This window comes from Helianthus annuus, chromosome 2, assembly GCF_002127325.2.
Source record: "Helianthus annuus cultivar XRQ/B chromosome 2, HanXRQr2.0-SUNRISE, whole genome shotgun sequence".
NCBI classification, from domain to species: Eukaryota; Viridiplantae; Streptophyta; class Magnoliopsida; order Asterales; family Asteraceae; genus Helianthus; species Helianthus annuus.
Genome location: NC_035434.2, coordinates 7,588,514 through 7,607,223, shown reverse-complemented (window position 1 = coordinate 7,607,223; position 18,710 = coordinate 7,588,514). Strand labels below are relative to the sequence as shown.

Genomic DNA, 18,710 nt, shown 5'->3' with positions numbered 1-18,710 from the left:
TATAAAAAAATAATTGTTTATTGATTGGAAGGGGCGTTATTGGGCATTATTCCCACTACGACACTTTTGCAATAACCCCCAATAATGCCCCATGCTGACTGGACTACCACGTGTCGCAAAACGCCCCATAGTAGGGGCATTATTTGGCTTAACCACTACATATGGTCTTAAGAACCTGAGGTTCTTCAAAACATATATGAAAGCATATATAAAACTAAAATGAATCTTCATTATAAAATTATAATTTAATATCTTTCCAAATTCGAATTTGTCACACTTGATGTCTTCAAGCACAGTTATCTCCCATGATCTTTCTTCTCAATTGCATCTTTAATAGGGCTGTAAACGAACCGAACGAACACGAACGAGGCCTTGTTCGTGTTCGTTCGTTAAAGAAATAAATGTGTTCACGAACGGTTCATGAACACTTATCGAACGAGATTTTATGTTCGTGTTCGTTCATTAAGGAAATGAGCGTGTTCACGAACGGTTCGCGAACACAAGCGAACACAAATAAATTTGGCGAACGCGATGAAGGATAAAGGTGGATGGCCCAGAGAGTAGCTCTAGAACTTGAATCCCTTATTGTGGAACGGAGTAGATCATATTCGTCAATGTAAATAATGAGAAAAGAAAGGGAAATGGTGCATAAACAAGGTGAAAGAGGGTTTCCTAGTTTAATTGTTAGGGTAATGATATAAATAAAAGTTTAATAGTATAAAAAGTATAGATAAAATATATGGAAGTATAAAAATCTTTAATTAAAACACGAACATACGAACATAAACGAACGCAAATGAACGAATGTTCACGAACACCTTACCGAACGTTCACGAACACAATTGAACGAACGAGACCTTTGTTCATGTTCGTTCATTTAACTAATCGAACGGAATTTCTTGTTCATGTTCGTTCGTTTATTAAACGAACGAACATAAACGAACTTCCCGCCGAACGGTTCACGAACTGTTCGCTGAACGTTCGGTTCGTTTACAGCCCTAATCTTTAAAGATATAAAAAGAAAATCCTTCACTGTTGAGGATAATTTGGACATGACTACAAACCTCAAAGACACATTTGGCCACCAGAAGTTGATCATGATTAAACCCGGCATCAGAGGCTTAAAACGGCTCACCCATCAATCAATAAAGGGTAAAAGGGAAATAAAACTCTCGTTACAACTGAGGATTGACCAAGTGTTAATACACTAATACGTTGTAAAACGTACATGAATGCAAATGTTATATTTATGCATGTCTAGATGCTCCAGTAGAGTAATCATAAACATGATCTATGTAATGGTTGAATGATTGGCGAGTAAATGAAATTCCCTCCTACTTTCTTTCTTGAATTCTTGTTATATGACAAAAATGTATTTATGTTTTATAAAATTATTGCTTGAATATAAATGAGATAGAAAGTGCCATGATTAAATGATGATGGTAAATACAAATTTAATTTAAATAATATAATAATAATGCAGTAAAAATATATATGAAAAGTATATAAATAAAGGAAAACGTGCATACATGTGTATACAGTTAGAAAAAGTAAAAAAAGAAATAATAATAACTAAAAAGTTAAAAAAAAAATGGCAAAACACACAATAAAATATATATTTTTATTTTAGATAATATTAACTAGTGGGTATTTCCCGCCACCACACGGCGGGAACTCAGTCGATATCAACTTGGTTCGTTACAGTACCAACACCCTCTGTAGCAACCGAAAAAGGAAAAAAAAAAACAAAGTCCTTGTATGCCCGAAAACATGTTTTACATTAACTGAAAACCATATTTTACTTTAAAATAGTTGTATACTGGTACCGGTTATCATAAAACCAACTTATGTTATTAGGTTCGTCACGGTATTTTACTCGGATAGTTTACGACACAAAAAAGTATTCTTTTTTTAAATTCAACTTCGTTTTTAATACATGTATACCAAAATATCAATGACAAAACTAAAGAGAGTTAGGTATTTAACTTTTTTTAAACAAACACAAATTATTTATGTGTGCATAATTATGAAACTACTAACAATTTAACCTTTTTTGTTTAAGTCATTGTGATATGATTTTATCATTTTATAGATTTAACTTACTTTTTGATGCACTAAATAATTACCTATACCCAAGTTAAAGTTCTATTTTTTAAGCATCACATTAAATGAATGTGAGGTTATTAATCCATCTGGAATTTAAAAGTTAGCCGTATTCATAACGCGGAAAAAATATAAGGGTGGTCGGGGTGTTCTCGGTGACCGGGTGCGGTGACCTCCTTCACCGCTTAGGTGGGGTGGCGCCGTTAAATCGGTGAGGTAGAGAGAGGGAGGAAACCGGTGGGGAGGTGCCGAAGAGAGGGGGAGGAGAGAGGGATGAGGGGACCAATCAAAAGTTTCCTTTTTTTTTTAAAAAAAAAAAAAAAACCAATTCACCTAAGAGGGGAGTGCCGCCATCAATTTAGGGTGTTAGGGGAGTTTAAGAGGGGAGTTGACGTGGCACACGAGGATTGGTTGGGCGTAAGAGAGGGGACTCACCTCTTAGGTGAGCACCCCTTACACCCTAATAAAACTTTAAAAAATATAATAAAACTTTCGTGTGTGTTTTTTTTTTTTTTTTTGAACGGCAAAGGATATTTTATTTACACCAAATTATACATAAAATATTTGGGTAAGCAAGACACTAAACCAAAAGACATCATACATAGACACCCATATTTCCTTCTAAACTTTGTTACATTAAGACGCTTACTCACTTATATTAAAGTTCACCCAATTTTGCCACTCCAAATTCGCTTCTTTCGCCCTATGCTTCACCCAAAGGAAAGATGTAGCTTGAATTTCACCGAAAACCTCGTCAATGACCAAACGCTTGCCGGAAAAAGATAGCTCATTCCTCGCTTTCCATAGCTCCCAACACGTCGTAATTTTTTATTTAGATCTTATTTTCTATTTACATCTTTTAACACAAACATTTGTTTATCTGTAAATACTCTAACCCACTTTTAAACCACATGTTTAATATATAGATATTTGCATTTTCATTTCAAAACTAAATTGACATTGTTGCCCATCATCTTATTGTTATCCCACCCCCTCCACAAATCAATTACCACCTAAATTACTTTAAACTACCTACGAAAAGAGAAAGATGAGAGGCTTATGGTTCTCAGGTGAGATCCACAGCCGTCGGACGGCTGCCGCAACGACAATACCCTCACCAACCTCCGTTGACAGCGGTTACAATAGTCTTCAGCATGACCGGCGACAACAAATCAGAGAATCATCTTGCCATGAATAATTGAATGTCATGTTGTATATAGTGTAGTGTGATTAAATGACGGAGAGAGAGTATGTAAATTAATTTAAAGAAGGTATATTTAGAAGATATCTTTCTTTTTAGTTGTTTGATCTTATCACAACAATAATATTTTTACTTTTGGAAACCAGAAGAAAAAAAACCATTTTGATTTATTTTTTAAGAAGAAGTATGATGAAACTTAAGAATAGAGGTACATTTAACCAAACTCGATTTAGAATTTCTATTAATGTAAAGGTGCATCGACATCACAACTTTAACTATTTTATTTAGAATCGTCAAAATGTGGCGGCCAAACCAAAACACATTATATAATTACAAAATTACACCATCCAATTCAACAATTCAAGTAAAGGACCTACTTTTATCCCTACTATTAATCCGAAAATACCCCATCAAAATACTTATTTTATTTTAGTCATGTCACTTAAAATACATGTATTTTTAACATACATTTTATAAGGAAATCTATAATGGGAGCTTCAAAACGACTTCACATTATTCATGCCCTTTAAAAAAAAAAAACCTTCAAAAAATGTTGATCTTCCCCCTCTTCTCTCTCCTCTTCACATGATTTATTTTGAGCATTTTTATACAAAACGTCTATCTTCCTTATCTAATTCACATAAACTAAAAAAAGGTCAAAAAATGTAAGTTAAGGATGCTATAACGTTATATGATATGAAAATCTCATACTAATATTTTTTTATTCAATATTATCATGGCACATACATAGCATCATGTACAATGATTTTATACACCAACCATACCTAGCTTTGGAAAATTATTTTGTATTATGTTTCAGTCTTACGATCTATATTTGGTCGCTAAAACAAGTCAAAATTCTAATAAAAATATAAATTTTATTTACGTGATTCGATTTCAGTTGTACGTACTTTTAAAACTTAACTGAATCGATCCACCTTAGCCAAACTGACACACAAGAGAGAATACGAAAGCGCTAATGACTTTTTCAAAAACCATTAAAAATTTTAAAAACTCGCTCGATTAGTATGGAAAATATAAGTTTTAATTATCATGACAAAACGACTATTGTAAATGCTTTTTTTTAGGGTTTCACTGTTCATATTTTTTAGTTTCTGTATATTGTTTATATAGTTTGACGGTTTCTTCATGATTTTGAATTCTCTTACCGTTTGCTCTCTACGATTTGATCAAGATTATATATGTATCAAAAATCCATTTAGAAACATTAGTCGAACCGGCCATACACAAACTATAACCAATTAACCGAAACCGAATGTTCGGTTACCATTTTCCCAAGACGAACCACTTCAGTTTTACGTCAATAAATCATCAAAATCAACACAAACCGATCCATACACACCCTACACATATGACACAACTAACCACATCATTTTCTTACATTACAAAAAAACAAAAAAAAAACAAGCCTCAAGAAAATGCAAAAAAGTAAAGCAGAATCAGTGCCGCATGCAAAACCATCATCATCATCATCATGTCTATCCTCTCTTCTCTCGTTTTTACAAACCTGATTCCCATTTTATCTTCATCTTTCACCCCTTCTTTTTCACACATTTACATCACTTGCCATCCACATCATACCTTAACCAACACTCAAATGGCAAGTTTGTAATTCAGCAACAAATAATGGGCCATATGCATATATAACATGATCAAAATACCGTACAAAGATTCTATACATATATTCTTGAAATAAAGATTATTTATTTATTTATTTTTTTTTGATTTAACAGTTTTGACATGGATAGAAAACAAATGAGGTAACAACAAATCCAAACAGTCTTTCCATATTTTCAGACCACTTTAACCTACTACTCCCTTTACTCTTTTAAGCACTAGGGTCTTCCTTAAATTCCCTTTTCTGATAATTCTACTTCATACCCACATCATATTTTGCTGTAAAAATCAAATCTTTCAACAAAAAGATTCAAGAAACATAATTCTACTTCATACCCACATCATATTTTGCTGTAAAAATCATATCTTTACACAAAAAGATTCAAGAATTCAACATGTTTCAGAGGTTGGGGACGATTGGAGCTATCTAAATTGAGTTGCAGATCTTCTTGGTGGGTTTGAGATCATCACAATTCAAAGCTCAGAAAAGGGTATGAATAATTTGAAATTATTAATCTTTGTAAGAAAAAGATTACATTTTTGAATAAAGATTGTTTTTTTTTTGTTTTTTTTTTATTTTTATGTTTATTTAATTTTAAAGGGTATGAAATCATCAATATTTGGAAGAAGAAAAAAAGATTACATTTTTGAATAAAGATTGTTTTTTATATCTTATTTTTTGTTTATTTGATGTTAAAGGGTATGAAATTATCAATCTTTGTAAGAAAAAGATTACATTTTTTAATAAAGATTGTGTTTTTGTTTTTGTTTTATGTTTATTTAATTTTAAAGGGTATGAAATCATCAATATTTGGAAGAAAAAAAGATTACATTTTTGAATAAAAATTGTTTTTATATCTTATTTTTATGTTTATTTAATTTTAAAGGGTATGGAAATCATCAATGTTTGTAAGAAAAAGATTACATTTTTTAATAAAGATTGTGTTTATATCTTATTTTTTGTTTAGTTAATTTTAAAGGGTATGAAATCATCAATATTTGGAAGAAAAAAGATTACATTTTTGAATAAAGATTGTTTTTATATCTTATTTTTTGTTTATTTAGTTTTAAAGGGTATGAAATCATCAATGTTTGTAAGAAAAAAGTTACATTTTTTGAATAAAGATTGTGTTTATATCTTATTTTTTGTTTATTTAATTTTAAAGAGTATGAAATCATCAATATTTGTAATAAAAAGAATAAATATTTGAATAAAGATTGTGTTTTTATTATTATTATTATTGGTTATTTAAAGGGGATTTTTTTTAATGATTTGCTATTGATATGATAGTAATGATGGCAATGTCTTGCAAGGATGATAAAGGGGGGATAATGGATAATGGGAAATATGTTAGATACACACCAGAGCAGATTGAAGCACTTGAAAGAGTTTACCATGAATGTCCGAAACCGAGTTCTCTTCGTAGGCAACAGCTTATTCGCGAATGCCCTATTTTATCTAACATTGAGCCCAAACAAATCAAAGTTTGGTTTCAGAATAGAAGGTATGCATTAAAAGTTTATGAATTTTTTTATAAAATTTGTAAAGTTTTAGAGTTTTTGTGTTTCTTTATGTGATCATAATGTGATGATTTGTGATATGTGTTGTGGGTATTGATTATGGACTTATGGTTTATTTTTAGTTTGAAATTTGGTATTTTTATTGTTGGGTGATCACTGGAAGCAGCCTCTCTATTCTTAACGGGTAGAGGTAAGGCTGTCTACATCTTACCCTCCTCAGACCCTACCTTAGCTTTGTTATTGGTGGGATTTACTGAGTATGATGATGATGATATTGTTGGGTGATCAAAAGGACTGAAAAAGATTATCTTTTTTTGTGTGTGAAATGTTTGTTGTGATTTGTGACATGTTTTGTGGCTTTTGATTGTAGCTCATGTTCATGTTCCTTGTTAGAATCAAAGACACATAATGAAGTTAAAAAAATGTTATATTATTTTTGTTTTTTAGAGTGATTTTAATGTGATAACTTGTGATGTGTGTAACGTGTTGTGGGTTTTCTTTTTGGTTTCTTGTTGGTTCAATCTTTGGTTCTTTTCATTGTTCTTTGATCGAAAGATCGAAAACGATAAGTCTTTTCATTAGTTGTATAAAGGGTGTTGTGAGTTGTCACTACAATTCCTTTATTACTTCCATAATAAAAAAAGAGTTAATTGCCCGGATGATCCCTGTGGTTTCACATTTTTTCACGTTTAGTCCCCACCTTTTGAAAATAGCAGGTATGCTCCCTATGGTTTGTTATTTTGTTACTCAGATAGTCCCGTGAGTAGATGTCAGTTAGTTTGGAAATAGCAGGTACGCTCCCTATGGTTTGTCATTGTGTTACTCGGATAGTCCCCAGAGTAAATCTAAGGGGACTATCCGAGTAACAAAATGACAAACCATAGGGAGCATACCTGCTATTTCCAAAAGGTGGAGACTAAACGTGAAAAAACGTGAAACCATAGGGACCATCCGGGCAATTAACTCTATAAAAATTGATTTTTTTTGTTCAAGTCTTTTTGTTCTTTTGTTGGTTTTGAAATTAGCAAGATTAAAAAGTTGCTTTATGTTTGTTGTGATCTGTAACGACGATGTGTATATTCCTTTTCGGTGCTTTTTTCTATTTTTAGATGTAGAGAAAAACAAAGGAAAGAATCTTCACGTCTTCATAGCGTGAATCGAAAGCTGGCAGCTATGAACAAGCTTTTAATCGAAGAAAATGAAAGATTGCAGAAACAAGTGTCACACCTTGTGGGTAAAAACGGCCCCCTTCGGCCAAATGTCAGTATTTTTGTCATTGTAGTTTAGGGGGGGGGGGGGGGGGGGGTTTGGATGTGTATCGTGAAAGTGATTATCTATAGTTTCCAACTAACTACCACTCATAATTTTATGCTAATGCTAAACGGGTTGGCGGGTTAACCCATTCATCCACAGTCCATTCCAAACAAGACCCGTTTATTAAACAGGTTACGTGGGTCAACCGATTTACGAGCCAACCCTAGGCCGTTAAGTATGTCGTATTCGTGTCGGTGATTGTCACCACTAGTTTTGAATAATTAGCTTTCTAGTTGCTACTAGATGTAACAAAACTGATTACCATATTCCAAAGTTGAGTAAAGTACACGGATGGTCCCTGTGGTTAATCAAAATTTTGGATTTAGTCCCTAGCTTTATTAAAATACACGAATGATCCCTGTGGTTTGCACTCGGTAATGTAATTGGTCCCTGACTTTTGCCAAAAGTACATGGATGGTCCTTGTGGTATGCACTTTGTAACGCAATTAGTCACTAAACGTTGGGGACTAAATGCGTAACAAAGTGCAAACCACACGGACCATCGATGTACTTTTGGCAAAAGTTGGGGACCAAATACGTTACAAAGTGCAAACCACAGGGACCATTTTCAAAACACACATCCAAACACCCCCATAATTAATTGTGCAACCTTATTTGTGTTTTTTTGTATAATGTGTCGGGGCATTCATATTGCAGACGGCACATGCTACTAACGACACTAGTTGTGAGTCGGTTGTGACAAATGGTCAACGCCGATTGACACCTCAGCACCCGCCACGGGATGCTAGTACTCCTGCAGGGTTAGTTAAAGATTAGTTCATGCTCTATTTATTGTTTATCAACATTTGATTGATTTTATTATTTTAGAGTTAATTACTGTTTTCGTCCCTGTGGTTTGTCAAAAATCACTATTTCAGTCCATTAGTTTAAAAATTGCGATTTCAGTCCCTGTGGTTTCACTTTCGTAACCATTTTAGTCCACATCGTAACCATTTCAGTCCCTGTACTTACAGAATAAATGGATTGAAATGGTTACGAAAGTGAAACCACAGGGACTGAAATGGTTAGGAAAGTGAAACCACAGGGACTGAAATCGCAATTTTTAAACTAATGGACTGAAATAGTGATTTTTGACAAACCACAGGGACGAAAACAGTAATTAACTCGTTTGTTTATTAAATTTTTCAATGTTTTGCAGACTTTTGTCCATTGCAGAGGAAACTTTAGCAGAGTTTCTTTCGAAGGCAACCGGAACCGCTATTGAGTGGGTCCAAATGCCCGGAATGAAGGTGACCCTACAACATTAGTTGCTTAATTATTTTTCCTATTAGAGTAAAGTACATGGATGGGCCCTGTGGTTAACTAAAATTATGGATTTAGTCCCTATCTTTTCAAAAGTACACGGATGGTCCCTGTGGTTTGCACTTTATAACGCATTTAGTCCCCAGCTAACAAATCTAAAGGTTTCAGAAGGTCCAAGTTAGAGACTAAATGTGTTACAAAATGCAAACCACAGGGACCATCCATGTACTTTTGGTAAAAGTTGGGGACTAAATGCGTTACAAAGTGCAAACCACAGGGACCATCCATGTACTTTTGGTAAAAGTTGGGGACTAAATGCGTTACAAAGTGCAAACCACAGGGACCATTTGTGTGCTTTTGGAAAGCAAGGGACCATATCCAATATTTAGAACAACCACACGGACCGTCCGTGTACTTTACTCTTTCTCCTTTTAGTCAACATGTAATTAAAGAGGGCAAGATTGGTGGTTTGTGTAACGGGTCAAAACGGGCTTGAGTCAAAATAAGTTTTAATTTTGTAGGTTTGTAACGGTTTGGATGGTGTGAAGCACTCTATCCAAAAAAATATTAAATAACTAGTGTGTTAATATGATTGCAAATCTTATTTCACTACTAATATAATTTTTTAGTAAATTAATTTATGGGGTTTTAGTAATATTAATATGAGTTAATTACTGTTTTCGTCCCTGTGGTTTGTCAAAACTCACTATTTCAGTCCATTAGTTTAAAATTTGCGATTTCAGTCCCGGTGGTTTCACTTTCGTAACCATTTCAGTCCCTGTGGTTTCACTTTCGTAACCATTTCAGTCCCTGTGGTTTCACTTTCGTAACCATTTCAATCCATTTATTCTGTTAGTACAGGGACTGAAATGGTTACGAGGTGGACTGAAATGGTTACGGAAGTGAAACCACAGGGACTAAAATCGCAATTTTTAAACTAATGGACTGAAATAATGATTTTTGACAAACCACAGGGTCGAAAACAGTAATTAACTCTTATCAATATTTAATGGAAATGATGACAGAATCCAGCATGGCTGCGTGCGAGTGCTCATTGACGATGTGGCATTTTTTTCGGTTTTTATTTAAAACCGGAAGAATTACCGGGCTCATATTTCAAGGACTTTTAAATACTCTTGCACACGTGTAATTCTGACTTTTTTGTTGTGTATATTGGCATACAGCCTGGTCCGGATTCCATTGGAATCGTTTCTATTGCTCATGGTTGCAATGGTGTGGCAGCACGAGCATGCGGTTTGGTTGCTCTCGAGCCTACAAGGGTTAGTAATATACTAATATCATCTCCTAATTTGTTATTTTATGGTTATAAAGTCAAAGACTGAGTAATCTTGACTTTGACTTTGACTTTCGTGTCTCAGGTCGCTGAAATCCTCAAGGATCGCCCCTCGTGGTTTCGTGATTGCCGAGCGGTTAATATCCTCAACGTGCTACCTACCGGAACCGGTGGAAGCATTGAGATCCTATACATGCAGGTAATAACTTTTCTTAGTGGTTTCATATTTGACCCGTTTACTTCCAAATGGGTTGATTTGGATTTTGGTGTTATCTCATTTATTATTATATATAATTGATTTTCTAGCTTTATGCTCCAACAACTTTGGCTACGGCTCGTGACTTTTTGTTGTTACGCTATACTTCCGTTACTCAAGATGGCAGTTTAGTGGTACGTTTATTATTTATTATTTATAATTTATAGAGTAAACTGCCATTTTGGTCCCTGTGGTTTGGTTACTTTTGCCACTTTAGTCCAAAACTCAAACTTTTTGCATCTGGGTCCCTGTGGTTTCAGTTTTATTGCCATTTTGGTCCAAAAATTAAATCAAATCATATTTGTCTTGAAAAATCCTGCAATTTTATCATTTTCCTCAGGGGCAAATCAGGTCATATTTGTCTTATAAAATATGATATTTTTTAATAAAAAAGAAATGATCATTTTGCCCTTGCGGAAAATGACAAAATAGCAGGATTTTATAAGACAAATATGACCTGATTTCATTTTTGGACCAAAATGGCAATAAAACTGAAACCACAGGGACCCAGATGCAAAAAGTTTGAGTTTTGGACTAAAGTGGCAAAAGTGACCAAACCACAGGGACCAAAATGGCAGTTTACTCTAATTTATAATTTATGATTTCTTATTTTGTTTTTCTTATCTATAAATATGTTGTGCGCATTTATTTCTTGTTATGTGGTTAGGTTTGTGAAAGATCACTAACAAACATCCAAAATGGTCCGAGCATACCGCCGGTTGCAAACTTTGTGCGGGCCGAAATGCTGGCTAGTGGGTACTTGATTAGACCATGTGAAGGCGGTGGGTCAATTATTCATATTGTGGATCATATGGATCTAGAGGTAAATTGTGTTATTATGTTCATTATATGGGTCAATTAGGGCTATATCTCATTTGATAACAGATCAAACCGGTAAAACTTTAAGATGGTTAAAAGAGTAAAATACACGGATGGTCCCGTGGTTGACCAAAAATTTAGATTTGGTCCCTAGCTTTCTAAAAGTACATGAATGGTCCCTGTGGTTTGCACTTTGTAACGTATTTAGTCCCCAATTTTTACCAAAAGTACATGGATGGTCCCTGTGGTTTGCACTTTGTAACGAATTTAGTCCCTTACTTGGGCATGCTAAAACCTTTAGATTTGTTGGTTGGGGACTAAATGTGTTACAAAGTGCGAACCACAGGGACCATCCGTGTACTTTTGAAAAGCTAGGGACCAAATCCAATTTTTTGGTAAACCACAGGGACCATCCGTGTACTTTACTCTATATGAAAAGGTCGTTTTGGGTTACATCTTATCTCAAACTTTCAAATGAGTCATAGCTATACAGAAAACGGGTTTATCAGGTCGATCTGGTTCAAAATCACCTAAAGTGTATCCTACAAAGCTACAACCTTCTAAGTTTTATTTAAAAATTTGAGTTATTTATGTTAAGTTAATTGCCCGGATGGTCCCTGTGGTTTTATGTTTTTTCACGTTTAGTCCTCACCTTTTGAAAATAGCAGGTATGCTCCCTATGATTTGTCATTTTGTTACTCGGATAGTCCCCTGACATTTACTCAGGGGACTATCCGAGTAACAAAATGACAAACCATAGGGAGCATACCTGCTATTTCCAAACTAACTGACATCTAGTCAGCGGACTATCCGAGTAACAAAATAACAAACCATAGGGAGCATACCTGCTATTTTCAAAAGGTGGGGACTAAACGTGAAAAAACGTGAAACCACAGGGACCATCCGGGCAATTAACTCTGTATGTTATAATATTTATTTCGCAAACATAACTCTATTTGGGAAAAAGTAAGTGTTTGGTGACAACCCAAACGATCGATACTCCAAAAAGTGCCTATTTTGACTCGTTACCCATTTTGTCACATCAACCTTTATTTATTTATTTATATATTTACTTGTTTTGATAAAATAATTTATTTGTTTTTTTACTTGTTTTGATATATAGGCATATAGCGTGCCGGAAGTCTTGCGCCCGTTATATGAATCGTCAACCATGCTCGCTCAAAAAATGACAATTATGGTATCCAACACGTTAACATTGTTAATTACTGTTTTTGTCCCTGTGGTTTGTCAAAAATCACTATTTCAGTCCATTAGTTTAAAAATTGCGATTTCAGTCCCTGTGGTTTCACTTTCGTAATCATTTCAGTCCATTATTCTGTTAAGTACAGAGACTGAAATGGTTACGAGGTGGACTGAAATGGTTACGAAAGCGAAACCACAAGGACTGAAATCGCAACTTTTAAACTAATGGACTGAAATAGTGATTTTTGACAAACCACAGGGACGAAAACAGTAATTAACTCTTTAACATTATCTATATTGCTTAATATACAAGTGTATTATACTATTATTACTAGTTGTTAATTAACAGACGTTACGTTACATTAATAGGCGTTACGCCAACTGAGGCAAATTGCTCTTGAAGTGTCACAATCCGGTGCCCCTAATAATTGGGGCCGAAGACCCGCAGAATTACGGGCACTTAGTCAGAGGTTAAGCAGGGGTTTTAACGAGGCTCTAAACGGCTTTACTACTGAGGGATGGTCATTAATGGCTACTGACGGAGTTGACGACGTTACCGTTCTTGTGAACTCTTCACCTGAAAAACTTATGGGGTTGATTCTACCAACTCCTAACGGTTACTCGTCGGTTACTAACGTTGTTTTATGCGCCAAAGCATCAATGCTCTTACAGGTTAGACTTTATGCTTTAAAATACATTTGGGAGACTTTTGACTATTTTTATGCGGCCCGTTTGACCCTTAGGCACTCATATGTTTCTATAAGTACTAGACCTGGCAAACGGGTTGGGTCGGGTCGGGTCGGGTCATGGGTCAAAACGGGTTCGGGTCAAAACGGGTCAATTATAAAAAAAGGGTTGTTTTGGTTCGGGTCGAAACGGGTCCGGGTCAGAACGGGTCCGGGTCGAAACGGGTCTGGGTCGGTACGGGTCCGGGTCAGAACGAGTTTCGGGTCGGGTCAGTTTTGTGTTAAGTTTCTTTTGTTATATTGCTTAATGCTACAAAATTTATATCATCTTCCAGAACGTTCCTCCGGCTCTCCTTCTTCGGTTTTTAAGGGAACACCGTTCAGAATGGGCAGATTACAATATCGATGCTTATACGGCTGCTGCGGTTAAACTCGGTCCTTGTAGCTTACCAGGGGGGCAAATTGGTAATTTTGGAGGTCAAGTGATTCTTCCCCTGGCCCACACAATCGAACATGAAGAGGCAAGTTGAGATCACTACTTCTTTTCCGTTTTAGACTCTTATCTTTGTTGACACAATTATTGTTATACATGTCAAAAATGGTAAATTTTATTTACGGGTATATGTAGTTAATGCGGTAAAAAATCAGATATCGGTCAAGGACCGATATATTCTGACTGATATTTGACACCGATATTTTACATGGGGACCGATAATCGAGATATCGCTTATATCACCGATATATCACCAATATTAACTACATAGGGAATAAGTGGGTTGGGTTAGGGGTGTAAGTGGTCTTGGGCTCGTTTCGAGCTCTAGCCTCTATATCCGAAGCTCGAGCTCGGCTCATGAGAAAGTATTCAAGCTCGACTCAGCTTGTTTCAAGCTCTATAAAATTATGTATTTTACATACTCATAAGTGGACATTGATACAATATGTTGTTATGTTTGTTTGACATCGAGTCTCACTTTGTGTTCTTTAGTTGTTGGAGGTTATAAAAATGGAGGGTGTCGGGCATTGTGCCGAAGACGCGTTAGTATCGGGAGACATGTTTCTCCTACAAGTATGTGTTCTTTAGATCTCTTTTATATTTTAGATATTGGTTTTATGCAATGAACGATGTGATCTAGCGTCTTTTTTAATCGTTAAATTATTAAAGCTATGCAATGGAATGGATGAGAACGCTGTCGGCATGTGTGCTGAGCTCATATTTGCTCCGATAGACGCTTCTTTTGCCGATGATGCACCTCTTTTGCCTTCCGGTTTTCGTATCATTCCTCTTGATCCGATTAAGGTTAGTATTCAACTATTCATGTCACATTGTCACCTAACAACTTGAGCGGGTTTAGAGGTGTACAAATCGGTTTTTTTCAAAAACCGGTTTCGGTTATTAACCGAACCGGTTTTTTTCACCGAAAAAGAAAACCGTTTTTTTTTTATAACCGGTTTCGGTTACTAACCGGTTTTTCAAGTCCAAAACAATAACCGGTGTAACCGGTTCGGACCGGTTTTTGCCAAAAAAACCGGTTAAAAAACGTTTTTTTTTTTTAAACCGGTTTCGGTTATTAACCGGTTTTTCAGATCAAGAGTAGTAACCGGTCACAAACCGGCGGTTCGGTTATAAAACCGGTTCGGTTATAAAAAAACCGGTTAAAAAAAACCGGTTTCGGTTTTTTTCCCGTTTTCGTTTCTAAAACCGGTTTTTTTGTACACCTCGCGTGTTGGGGGCAACGAGTCAAAACGAGCAATTTATAAGATGGGTCGAAACGGGCTGGGTTGTCTCTCAAACTTTTTTGTCCATTTTTTTTATTGATATTTAATGTATTAAATATGATTACATAGATATTATCTTTTTGGATAAAATGGTTTTATGTTGCCACATTTACGCGTCGTGACGTAAAGGTGAGAATATATATGGGTTAGGAATCTGGTCAAAATAGGTAATTTTAGGGCGGGTCGCAACAAGGCGCAAGTATGACAAAAACCTTTTTTCGTCCATCATTATATATAATTAATGTGTTAAATATGATCACAAGAAGTATTATTCTCAATATGGTAATTTAAGACGGTCTATGCACCAATGGATCGGGGGTAGGGATGAGATTTTACCTATTTGGTACCCATATCGTAATCGTACTCGTACTCGTATAGATTTTACCTATTTGGAACCCGTAATGTATTGGTAATCGTACCGATTTCCCTATTTAGTACCCGTACGAGTGCTCAAAAAATAAAATAAAAACAAAGTGGATCCAAAGCAGGTACCATACCGAAATACCCGTACCATACCAAAATATCCGGTACGGTACTACGGTATTCTGTACCCAATTTTGTTCAGATTCGGTACCGGTATTTACGGTACAGGTACGGGTATAGTTAGTGTGTTAAATATACTTGCAAAACATATTATTACGATAATATCTATTTTTTTAGGAAACTATTTAACGCATTCTATGCTTTAAATATATAATATTGACGACGTTCAACATGTTCAACCCATGTGAACCCATTCCCTATATAAGCCAAATTTATATAAATTTTTTTAACTTTTTTAAACGTGTAGGGTGGTTCGAGTCCTAATCGCACACTTGATCTTGCTTCCGCTCTTGACATTGGTGGGTCCAGGACTAGACCTTCAAGTAATTACTATGTTGCTAGTGGCAGTGCAAGATCGGTGATGACAATTGCGTTTGAATTTGCTTGTGAGAGCCACATGCAAGAAACCGTAGCCGCTTTAGCCCGCCAATATGTTCGAACCGTTATATCTTCGGTTCAAAAGGTTGCATCGGCTCTATCTTCTAACATGAACTCTAATGGTGCCCTTCAGGCGCCATTAGGCACCCCTGAAGCGCATATTTTAGCTCGATGGATTTCCCGCAGTTATAGGTAAACGGGTTATACCGTTTAATGTTTTACCTATACCTATTCCGTTTACATGTTTCATATAAAAAAACATTAGGGGTCTAAATGCGACAAGCCAAGCCCGAGGTCGCCTGAGCTTGACATTTGAGTAATTTTTCAAGCTTGAGCTCGGGTGTGCTCGGTTCGTTTGTTATGTTACATACAATTTTATATATTCATATATAGGGGAACGTTAACGTACAATAGCCCCTTAACGTAACGTTAACGTACAATAGCCCCTTAACGTGCGACGGTACGCGAGTTCATTTTTTAAATATGCACGGTATTTGCATAATTACGCATGGGTTGGGTTAAACCCTAATTACGAACGTTATTTGCATAATTACGCACGTTATATTGGTGGTCGCGTTCCGTCGCACGTTAAGAGCCTTTTGTATTTGAACCTTTCACTACACACACACATATATTGTTATTTTATCATAACTATATATATACTACTATTTATTATGTAGTTAATCCTAGTTATATATTTAGGAAAAGTGTAAAATACAATACGGCTTAACGTACATCACGTACGACAACGTACGTGATTATGTGTATAACGTGCGTGATTAATGTTTTTATCATGCGTGATTTAGGTTTTTTAGTTTATAACGTGCGTGATTTTCAAATGAACGTGCGTAATTATCTGTCGTACGTGATGTACGTTAAGCCGTATTGTACGTTAACTGGCCTCATTAATATTTAATAAAATTATTATATAGATAATAGGGCGTGTTTAGGCTCGCTAGCCAAGTCAAGCACGGTATACGAAGCTCGGGCTCAAGCTTTAAACGAGCTGATTTCTAATAGCTCACGAGCGCTCAGCTCGTTCACACCGCTAAAAACATGTAGAAGTTGCATGTTTTTTTGCAGTGTGTTGATGTCGGGTTTTCATTTCATTTTTTTTAATATTCTGTCAGCTTCTACTTGGGGGCGGAGCTGCTTAAATCCGGAAATGAAAGAAGTGAAAACGTTCTGAAATTACTTTGGAGCCATTCAGATGCAATCATGTGCTGTTCTCTTAAGGTCGGTTTTCGTACAAATTATTCAGAAAATAAATCCCGACCCGGCCCATTTGTGCTCATAAGAATTAATATACTCATGCAGGCAATGCCCGTGTTCACGTTTGCAAACCAAGCTGGGCTGGATATGCTCGAGACAACTTTGGTTGCACTTCAAGACATAAGTTTGGAGAAAGTTCTCGATGAACATGGGCGAAAAGGTCTTTTCACAGAATTTGCTCAGATAATGCAACAGGTTTGCCAAACGTTATACACCTTTTTTACCTGTTTGACTTGTTTCCGTTTTAGCTTTTTTTACCCATTTTATCCGTTGAAGACCAATTTTTTTCTTCCCCAAATTGACCGAGCCATGCTTGTTTATTATGTATATAATTATTGTTTCATTACTTATTTGTGTATATATATTATTTTCAATAGTTATTTGTAAATGTAATTTTATATATAAATAATTAAATATATATATTTGTTATTTATTTATTTATTTTTTGATAGTTATATATAGTGATACATAATTGTATACTTTTTGATATATACATTATAATATTTATATAGCCAACATGCTTATTAGGCCCGCGATATGAAACCTTGTCACTTATTGCAAATTGTGTCCTTTATCTTCAGTAATTACAGAAAACGTACTCGATGTTTGCAAACCCTTGCAAGTTATGTCCTTTAGCCGTAACTCAGTTAATTTTTTGTGGTTAAATCTGACCAAATGGACCCCACATGAGGGTATTTTGGTCATTTTACTCTCATGTGGGATCCATTTGGTCAGATTTAACCACAAAAATACCCTCATGTGGGGTCCATTTGGTCAGATTTACCCACAAAAATTAACTGAGTTACGGCTAAAGGACATAACTTGCAAAGGTTTGCAAACATCGAGTACGTTTTCTGTAATTATTGAAGACAAAGGACACAGTTTGCAATAAGTGACATACATCGGGAGCGCAGCTGTAACCATTTAAGTTTGCTTTTTCAATGGCAGGGCTTCGTGTGTCTTCAAGGAGGAGTGTGTTCGTCTAGCATGGGGCGACCGGTTTCTTACGAGCGAGCAGTGGCATGGAAAGTAGTGAATGAAGAAGAAAATGCGCATTGTCTTGCCTTTATGTTCATCAATTGGTCGTTTGTTTAAGTAATAGTATGTATTTAAGTTATGAGAGTATTTATGTATGGATGGATGGATGTCTTTTGGAGATATTTATTACTCTTGTGGTATGTACAACTTTGCATGCATGGAATTATTTGTTATTTATTTTGGTTTATAAAATCCACTTATTTTGTTTTGAACATTATTGTTAGTTGTTTTTGTTTATGTCTTGTTCTTGCATTGACCACTAGGATGTTTTGTTCCAAAAGCATCCCTCGAACGCACCTCCCTTTCCCCTTGCCCTCTCATAGAACTTGTTAGAGAGCGTTCTTTCTCTCGAACGCTTCTCTTTCATCTCTCTATTAGGCCCCCAGTTTAGATAATAATAAGAGT

The 18,710-nt window shown here is 35.5% G+C and overlaps 1 protein-coding gene across 5 annotated transcripts; it reads left to right on the top strand.

Annotated features, from left to right (window-relative positions):
- The first annotated feature begins 5,108 nt into the window (after positions 1-5,108).
- LOC110909109 (homeobox-leucine zipper protein ATHB-15) lies at positions 5,109-18,519 on the top strand. Of its 5 annotated transcripts, none has more exons than XM_022154127.2 (18): positions 5,109-5,433; positions 6,257-6,447; positions 7,573-7,723; positions 8,435-8,538; positions 8,937-9,027; positions 10,225-10,320; positions 10,420-10,533; positions 10,641-10,724; positions 11,258-11,413; positions 12,533-12,607; positions 12,982-13,284; positions 13,634-13,819; positions 14,284-14,364; positions 14,461-14,595; positions 15,865-16,187; positions 17,126-17,231; positions 17,313-17,462; positions 18,216-18,519. In XM_022154127.2, exons 2-18 carry the CDS (start codon positions 6,275-6,277, stop codon positions 18,360-18,362), a joined length of 2,475 nt encoding a protein of 824 aa, XP_022009819.1. In that variant the 5' UTR covers positions 5,109-5,433; positions 6,257-6,274; the 3' UTR covers positions 18,363-18,519. The 5 variants fall into 5 exon arrangements, with proteins under 5 accessions (XP_022009819.1, XP_022009815.1, XP_022009809.1 ...); XM_022154123.2 differs by having other exon boundaries at positions 6,234-6,447; positions 7,573-7,693; XM_022154117.2 differs by having other exon boundaries at positions 5,110-5,433; positions 6,234-6,447.
- The last annotated feature ends 191 nt before the right edge of the window (positions 18,520-18,710 follow it).